The sequence below is a fragment of the Macrobrachium nipponense genome, chromosome 36 (assembly GCF_015104395.2).
Source record: "Macrobrachium nipponense isolate FS-2020 chromosome 36, ASM1510439v2, whole genome shotgun sequence".
In the NCBI taxonomy this organism is placed as follows: domain Eukaryota; kingdom Metazoa; phylum Arthropoda; class Malacostraca; order Decapoda; family Palaemonidae; genus Macrobrachium; species Macrobrachium nipponense.
In genome coordinates, this window is record NC_087220.1 from 63,832,845 (window position 1) to 63,842,297 (window position 9,453).

At 35.1% G+C, this 9,453-nt stretch overlaps 1 protein-coding gene across 1 annotated transcript in view; it reads left to right on the top strand.

The window, feature by feature from the left end:
• The window catches only part of LOC135203790 (transmembrane and coiled-coil domain-containing protein 4-like), a gene marked incomplete in the record, with an annotated part of 261,065 nt that extends 252,009 nt beyond the window's left edge, over nucleotides 1-9,056 (top strand). Inside the window, 1 exon segment of the mRNA XM_064233767.1 lies at nucleotides 36-9,056. Within this exon segment, the coding sequence (XP_064089837.1) occupies nucleotides 36-605 (570 nt within the window).
• Nucleotides 9,057-9,453: the final 397 nt, after the last annotated feature.

Below are 9,453 nucleotides of genomic sequence, written 5' to 3' on the forward strand. Positions count from 1 at the left end.
AACACTTAAGGTAATAAGACTCATTTGCTTTTCAGGAGAAACCTGGCATTCGAACTTCCACCTCTGATAGTTTCCTCCTCTGTGGACGAGATGCTCCTCTGACTCGTTCATATTCTACAGACGACATCCTCATGGCTGCTTGTGATGACGAACTTAGTAAGATGGTTTCCGAAGAAACTAAAAGTAGAGCTCGATCTTCTTCTGATATTATGCATAAGAGTATGGCAGATGTTGGACGTCAGGGATCAGTGTTGCAACACACTATGAAGACCAGAGAATCTTTAGAAGCACTGAATTGCTGTGCACATTTAAGCGAAAGGGAACAAGAGAGTAGAGACACCTTGAGATCGAAAACTTTCTTTGGTGACTTTTTTTCCAAGAAGCCAACAGCACCAGCCATAAGCAAGGAACAACCCAAAACACAACAGGTATTTGCTCAAGAAAGATTCAAGCGAAGAACTGTTTCTTCTAGTAATCTTTTCCTCCCAAGAACTAGCTCTGTTGGGAAGAGAGAATTTCTCCGTTCAAGCTCTCAGGACCAGTCTAAGGGCTCCTTTTTCCAATTCTTCTCCCGGAAGCAAGAACCGATAGATGAAGATCCATAAGGACGGACTTTCATAGAGAATGACTGATAGCTTCCATTCATCAAGGAACTGATGAAATAGTTTTGATAGTGTGGCTGTATATTGCTCTAATGAAAAACTCCAGAACTCTATACTTCAACAAATACAGTAACAATATTGCAAAGATTTCCCCTAGGTAAAAGGGTTGTGAAGGAGAAAAATTAAAATCACTGAAATCATACGATAGCTTTTGTACTCAGTCTTAGGTCTTCTGAGACTAAGAGATTACCATGAAGTCAGGGACATTATATCAGAGATACAGCAATATTTTCTTAATTGTGCGTATCATGTTTACAGTGATATATCCTATATGAACAGTATAAAGACTATATTTGTATATGATAGAATATTTATGTAATCAAATGTTATTATACGAATACAATCTTTTATAATGTAAATCTTTAGTAACTCTCGAGCAACATATGATTCGTTTTCCAGTTGTTTGTACAGTTATATAATAAGTTCCTTAAAGGTTGCGTAAAAGGGACCTCTTTTCCGATTGTTGTACCGTTTGATATATATTTATAATGTTTATGGTTATTAGTGGCCAAAGATTTTCTTTCAATAGAAGGTGCTCACTTGAGAGCTCAAACACCCTTTGAGCTCTGATTGCCAATCGGTTATGAACCATTAAGATAGAGTATTGTTATATATGCTATAGAATAGCAGATAGTGATACAAACTTATGCCCAACTGTAATGCATGATACATCGTAGTGTATCAGTTGTATGTTGCAAAACATTTGCCTTGCCTAGAGAGAGCTTAGCACGCATACGCTGTAGTCCATAAGAAGCACAAGTACTACATGTAAACATTAAAGATGTCTCTATATCCATGAAGGTAGCATGCCTCTATCCAGACTCTGTTGCGTGACATATGAAACACTGATACAGGACTTCTTTAACCCATCCTTAGCTAGCTAGTAGTAGACAAATAGATGGTTAAACTAGTTCCTACTCGTGCTGTAATTTAACGTCCAGCGGCCGTGGTTGTTACCGTCAAATCTAGCTCACTGCACATTTATAGTATGATTTTGTAGATTTTTGCGTCCAGAATTCAATGGTCAGGGACACTGTGATAAGTAGCAGAATCACCAGTTGCTACAAATTTTGTACCATTGGATGTCCTTTCATGTTACTAGATATCATTTGTGAGTTTTCCTTATTCTAGTAGTATTTAATTTTACATTTTTACTAGTGAATGGCAGACCAATAGATGCACTGCTTGATGAGTGCCTCATCATGATTTGATCCACTTCAAATAATTACCACCATCTTTCTGAGCCTGCTTTTTCAGATGTGTTCATATACTTTAATTTGTTTAATACAGTGATTCATTTAAATACAACATTTACTTGATAGTTGGTCATAGTAATCAATGTGAATTTTCATACCAAATATTAGAGGCCACAATTAGTGCCCAACTTTTTCATGATTACTAAAGTGGAGTGGTTGCCATTCATAGGTAGTTTATTGTTACTATAATTGAATTATAGGTTGTTTTTAGCAATGATAAATCTTTGCCAGATAAGCACTACCTTTTACAGTTCCCAGGCTATGATTTCACAATTGGAATAATATTATGTATTTTATATATTTCAGCAGGTACGACAATGTGAAGCATCCAGAAAAAAACCAAAAAGGGAGTTGTTGTGTGAGGCAGATAGAAAACAGTGAGCTTGATTTTCCACTTAAAATACCCATATAACTCACTCGTACCCCACCCTTTTTACAAACTTTATGCTAATGGATAAATACATCAAATGCACAGTTGTACTAAGGATTACTGTATTATTGTTACTACTAATTATAATCTACTAGAAGCATGTTGATAGTGAAAAGCAACACTAAGATCAAATGTCATTGAGCTTTGACTACCTCTAATTTTTCCTTGGGTATATAAACCTCTGAATAAGATTAATATAAAGGAAATTACAGTAATCATTTGGTCGCCAAAACAATGATACTGAGACAGTTTTACTAGTGTCTGTGCTTAGTAATTAATGTCATCAGTAACAAAAAATATACAGTAGTATTTCATTATATTGGGGTGGAATGTGCAGCTATAAGCCTGGCACTATAATTTGAGGCCCCATCTTTTACTACTGGTATGAGTCAAAGCCATCAGTATTCAAGAGTGAAACTGTGGTTCTGTCTTATCTGTAGATTGCCTTTTTAACCAAAATAACTGTATACAGTACTTCTTCCATGAAAGTCCTTTTATCTTTCCTTAATTGGTTTGGTGTCATAAGACAAGCAGACAGTAAATAATCCTTTGAATTTTTGTGAAAGGTGTTAGACTAACCAGAAAGGATGCCATCTTTACATGATGCATTGTCATATGTACAGAAAACAGTACTGCAGATAAAGATTTACTATATGTTTTCATTGTCCTCATTACTGCATACAACAAAAGAACTTTCAGCATAGTACTATGGCTGTGTGAATTTTCATGAACAAAGCCAAAAATATGTATTTTCCAATACAGAGGAAGTGAGTGTAGGAGTTTCTGTCCATCTATAGTAAAGAGATCCTGTGCACATTTTTTTAGTAAAAATTTTAACAGTATCAAAATTAATGAAGTATATTCTGACAAAATCATAGCTTGCTGGTGGAACAGGTAGTGTGAACAAGCACTTAGTGTCCTTATATTTGTAAGATGCAAAATGTTAATTTTATAAACTTAGGGTACAGTTTATTTTTCTTTAGTAATAACTTTATGTTATGCACACTTAGTGGATTGCCAATGAATAATATTCACTTATCGAATCATTAGGGTGCTTTTAAACCTGTTTAAAGAAGTCCGCTTTGAGGAACGTGTCTATTTGAAGCGGAGGAAGTGTGTTAAGGGTTTTGTGATTCAGCAATGCTATTTCAACTCATCAGGATGGTCAAACCCTTAGAAATAGTCATTCCATATTATTACTGTACTATTTTAGCCTGTATTGCACCTATATTACCTTTCAAAGGTCCTTAGTTTTTTAGAAGGAAGAAAGACCTTACTTTTCCTTGTTTATGTCTAGTTCTCCTCAAAATATCTTTGCATTAGTTTTGAATAGCTTGTAGTTGTGGTTTTGTTTTCATGTATGATCACATTTTATTGTGAATACGTACTGTTACATTATAAATTTACTCATGAGGTTTGTTCCCAAGTCCTACGAATTTTACCAAATGCACTTGAATGGATTAAGATTTTACCTGAGAGATACAAAGAATATTTTGCATATAAGATTGTAGATTAGTTGTACATAGCAAACATTGAAGTTGGTGTACATAAGCAGATGTGAGTTATTATTCATTGTCCCTCCCACGCACTGGAGCCGGTTGACTAAATGCCGTCGTATGTACAATTGTCTGTCTCTCATCTTTAGTGGGTTATACTTTGTGCTGTAGTCAATGAGTACTTGTCATCATTTGCATTCAAAACTGTACATGCCTCTACAACATAGGCCTATTACTTGGGGAGGGGTATAACCTTAGAGGGCTTAGGAGCACCGAGAGTTGATGCCTGTTCGGAATAGCTTGTAGTCTAGTTTCATGGGACATGTCACTAGTGTCATGAGAATTGTTGACTTGACAATTTTAGAAGTGCCCACTCAAGGAGCAAAGTAGTATCCCCTTAGAATCTTGTAATTAGCGGAAAGCTTTGTGTGGCGCGGTGAAATTAGCACAATCACTCAGCCCTTCACTATTTAAGAGGTGGGAAGCATAATCACATTGTATCCAGGTATTTTCCCCAGATCATCCCTCCATATCTGCCATTTCAGTGAGTCCTCTTTTTTTATTTTTTTGTGCATATTTCCCAGCACATTATTAGGTTATGTTGTTTGATACAGTACATTAGGGTACATTTCAGTATCTGGGTTGCAGAGTATTTTATCATTCCAGAGCACTTTGTTTTTTTGACGGTGTAGATTTATAATATAAATTCAAGGAAATGTAACGACTTGCATGGAAGCTTAAGTCTTTGAGCTACCAAGTCCAGCTGATTGGTTTCTGTGACTTGTATGAAAATGATCATGTTCTGGTTTCCATGTTGTAGACCATTTTTTGTGGTTTCAAACGAATATCAGACTATTCTGTTAATAACAAAAATCTTTGTTCTCACCTCTCAAACATGTGGATAAGATTCTTTAAAATTAGTAAACTTGCTTGAATGTATGTATGTAGATCTTTTGAAAAGCTTATTTCTGCTTTTATTGCCCCACAACTTTTTTTGGTTTCTTTAGTTGAGTTTAGTTTCTTACAATCTAGCTATACACTTCAAGTTTTAAATGTGTTATATTATTTTTCCTCATTTTTATCTCTTCTTGTTGCAGAATGATTTGGACCTTTTGTATGTTTAAAAAGAAATTCAGCTAAGGATGTGATTATAAGTGAATATGAAGTTAGAACCTATACAAAGTAGCTCATGTATAACGTAGAAATGTATTTTATATTTGCAGAGAATCTAATGTAATTGAGTACAATAGGAAAGTGTCTACAGTTTGCTCTTTTGAATGTTGTTGGCCTCTGTTAGACAATATTGAAGCTGTGTTTAGTATCATAGTTCATCTCTCATTACTATCTAACTTAAATACAACTGACATTAGTTACTTGCGTGCTCAGAGAAGTGGACATTTTTTGCACTTTGAATGATGTAAGGTACTTGTGAATGGAGAAATGTGTGACATTTTTGTTTCTTGTATTATGAATATTGGGAGAACTACTTTGCTGTACTTTACTGCACTGTGCTGTAGAGTAAAGTGCATAGTTTCTAACATGAGGCTCTGATCTACAACTGATCGTTTTTGTCTTTGCAAGCCAATGCTTATGGCAGAAGTGTGTTTGTCAGTTGGTGTAGAAACTCTCTAAGGCTTGTTTCGGAGAGAATTGAGTCAATGCTCTTCACACCATACCATCAGATAAAAAACAAAAGATACTGTAGTCCTTTTTTTTTTTCTTGATGCAGTATCATTTATGTGGGGGATTATGCAGAGGTCCCAATTTTTTTTATTCATCACAACCAATTAACCTTGCCTTGGAAACTGAAGTTTCCTTATGTTGTATATGGGCCTGAGAGAAACTACGCAGAATTGGCATTTGCACATAAAGATACCTTGAAGTAAACAGATGTAGGTCTTTATTCCTCTTTTGTAAAGTGTATTCCTTGTGGTATTAATTTTTTTTAGATTAATTTTTAAGGTTGCTAAACTTTGTCATGAGAAGACCGGATCTTCAAATTCTGAAGGAGGTTTACTGTTTATTGACAAAATTTTGTTTATTTTTCACTATGTCCTTTATGAAATTAGAGAGATATGAATGGGATATCATAAGTCTGGCAAGATCATATTAAAGAGGAATACCTTGTTAATAAGTTAACCCTTTTTAATATGGTTTTACAAATGAAACTTCTTTTCAGAGGTGTAGCAATGAAATCAAATTTACTGTTGGAGACTTTATTCCAAGACCTCTATTTTTTATAATAAAGTATTGTTGTGCGTCTTTGGTCAAACTGACTCTCCATTTAAAGAAGTGCAAAGAAAAGAGGTTGTTGTGTACTATTCCCATGCGTGAATGGTCTTTCTAACACTTGTTATAAGAGTGCCTCACTTCTCACTGACTGTAAAAGGGTTTCCTTGCCTATTGCTCATACCTTCTTTGAGAATGATAGATCAGCCTCCTTCACCTTTGTTCTCACTGGATGGAAAAGGGTTTTTTGTCTGTAGTTTAGACCTTTGTGAATTTTAGCACAGCCAAATTCAGTTGATATCCCATATTCCTCCTTGTCATGCTAAGAACTGGAGGTTGTAGCTGCAGAACATAAGTTGGGAAAACACTGAAAGCCATTTTGCTAACGATTTATGCCTAGAAGACTTATTTTTACAGTAACAAAAAGAGCGTTGAGTTATGATATTTGGTATACATGCCTTATTTCATTTTTATTTCAAGTCTTTCATTAGCTTACATGAAAGGGAAAAGTTTTCTAACATTTTATGGTTGTCAAATAAAAAGCAATGTACATATCCTATGAAATACCATAGTGATATGCATATTTTACATTCCTACATTACCAGAAAAAAAAAGTTTCTGGTGAGTTACTTTGGCAACCTTTAGCATCATAAGTAAAGTTGTGGGCATTTACTAATGAAGCCCAACTAAGCTGGTATACTTTTTAACTTTAACAAATCAATAAGGAGGCATTAAATGAGCAGAGAAATGGATTATAAGGCTAAGGTTAATGCCAATGAAGGTAGAGTGCTCTAAGGCTGAAGTACTGAGCATAATGGTTCATCTAGCTTCTCTAAGTATAGAGGTAGGGCATCCTGACTTTGAAGGGAGGAATGTATGTTATCTATTGACATTTCATTTCTGTGACTTGCTTAAGTCTTTTTGTGGTGTTGATTGTTCAGTACTTGAGTACTAACATATATTTGCTATTTGCTTGAGTTACCTAAGATCTTTTGTTTCTTCAAGTGCAGTGATATAGTAAACACTAAAAATGCTACTCCCAGAATAAGTTCTCTGGCTTAAAAATATCTTACCATTATATTGTATTCACAATAGTATTGTACTCTTAATTGTTTACAGGTCTTGGTTCAATCTTTTTTAAGTTTCATGTGAAATTAGCAAGTCAGTTCTGTTCTTGATTGCTGTTAACTGTACTTGCCAGTACCAAGTGACAGCAGTTTTAATGTTATGTAAACCAGTTATCTAATCACCATTGGAGTCTTAGCTTGCATCCTTTTTGTTGAAAATATGTTGTTGTAATACTTTTTGTTACTGTACAGCTTTTTTCCAAGTGCAATAAGTTGCACACTGAATGGCAGAGACTTTAGTTATCTTTTCCTTTTGTTGTTAAAAGTGCAGTGCTAAGATCTTAGAATTCATACTAAATTGTGGACATTTAAAACAGTACAGAAGTTACTCATGTATTTTCACTTCTAAGACAGGTTTGGCAGGACATCTTACTTACCTTGCTCTACAAAGAAATGTCGATGGTTTGTTCATTCTGACTGATTTGACCAAGAAATACCAAAGTACATTCCAGAAGCATCTGGCTTTATACACATCCATTGTGAAATACAGTTTATATCCAGTAATCCAACAGGGTGTCTATGTACATTATGTTTCTACTCACTACTCCCGCAGGGTGACTCTACTTGTATTTTCTGTAGCGGTGAAAGAAGAGTATATAGAGAGACTACTGTATAAAAGTATTTTTGAAAAGGTAGGCTTCAAATGAAAGGGTATTTTATGACATTGCCTCTAAAAGTGGATTGATTAACATTGATTTACATTGTAGTATTCTGTAAGAGAAAGTTTGTTCAGTTACAGTGTTAACTATTGTAATTCATAATAGTCTTGAGGCATTATAATGTGAAATGCTTTCCGATAACTTTATGTATAGGTATATAATCTCAATTTCTGTATACTGTATTTTAATTTGGTTATCTAATGTAGTACAGTAATTTTATACAAACCAGTCTGTACAATACTGGCAGACTTTATGCAAAATTACTAATATTTCCTCTGGTGGTTATAGTTTGTTCAGGTGATGAATCAAATTGAAATAATGTACAGTAATTTAATTACAAAATAAAATTACGTACTATTAAGTTTAAAACAGGGCAAATTCTCATAGTCTATTAGAGTACCTCATCCACTACCTTATTGTCTGGAGATCTTACCCTCTGTCCTTCAGCCTTCCAACTTCTTAGCTTTTCCCCTCTTTATTTCAGCCATTTTCTTTGGTCTCTTCCTCTTTAGCCATTAAACTTAAACTTAAACCACGAATTGATCCAGTTCAATGACAAATCCTTCAGAGCAGGATGACACAATGTCCTGCCTTCATTTGAAGGAAAAAAAGAAGGATTGTGACATACTAGTACTAGATGCATACGTACATAATCTTTTCTTATTCATTCTGTTTTGATTATGGGCTATTGCCTTTCTACATTGTCTCCAAAATCTAAATTTAACACGCCCATTATGTGCCTCCATCCTCATCATACCTTCATATCCTAAAGGCATATCTTGATCTCTTTTCATAACTTCATGTTGCAACTGCTGTACATATCTTAGACTCATATCTTCATATTTCTACTGCATATCTTGAGCTGCCTCATATCTTCATGTCCCTACTACTGAGCTTACCTTAGGTTGTTACATATGTTTCAATTCTTGCAACATGTATTGAAATTTTGGACATAACATCTTCATATATATATCTACAACTCATCTTGAGGTGTTTCATGTCTTCACACTCTTACTATACTGAACATATCTTAGACTGCCTTGTATACCTTTAAATCTCTACATCATACCCTCAATTGTCTCATGTCTCCAGGTTACCAAAATCACATAAATATGACCATTCCATTTTTTATACATTCAACTTCCCTGCCAGATATATACTTAGCTATAGACTCCGTCGTCTCCGACAGAATTTCAAATTTCGCGGCACACCTACAGGTAGGTCAGGTGATCTACCGCCCTGCCCTGGGTGGCAGGACTAGGAACCATCCCCGTTTTCTAATCAGAATTCTTCTGTCGCCCGGACCATCAACATTGTTGTTGGTTCCTCTCGATTGGTTTTTCTTCTTTCACCGGCAATTGATCTTCTTGACCGACTTTTGGTGACGTATATCTGGATTGGTTGGATTGGCATATACGCTTTTGTTTTGGACTGTTTTGTGGACTTGATTTTTGGAATTTTCTTTAATAATGTCTGACTCTGGTATGGTTGTGAGACGTGTGTGTGAATGTAGGCTGTAAGGTGAGGTTGCCGAAAGCTTCGGTAGACCCTCGCACGGTATGCAAGAGGTGCAGGGAGTATGAATGTTCTTTTA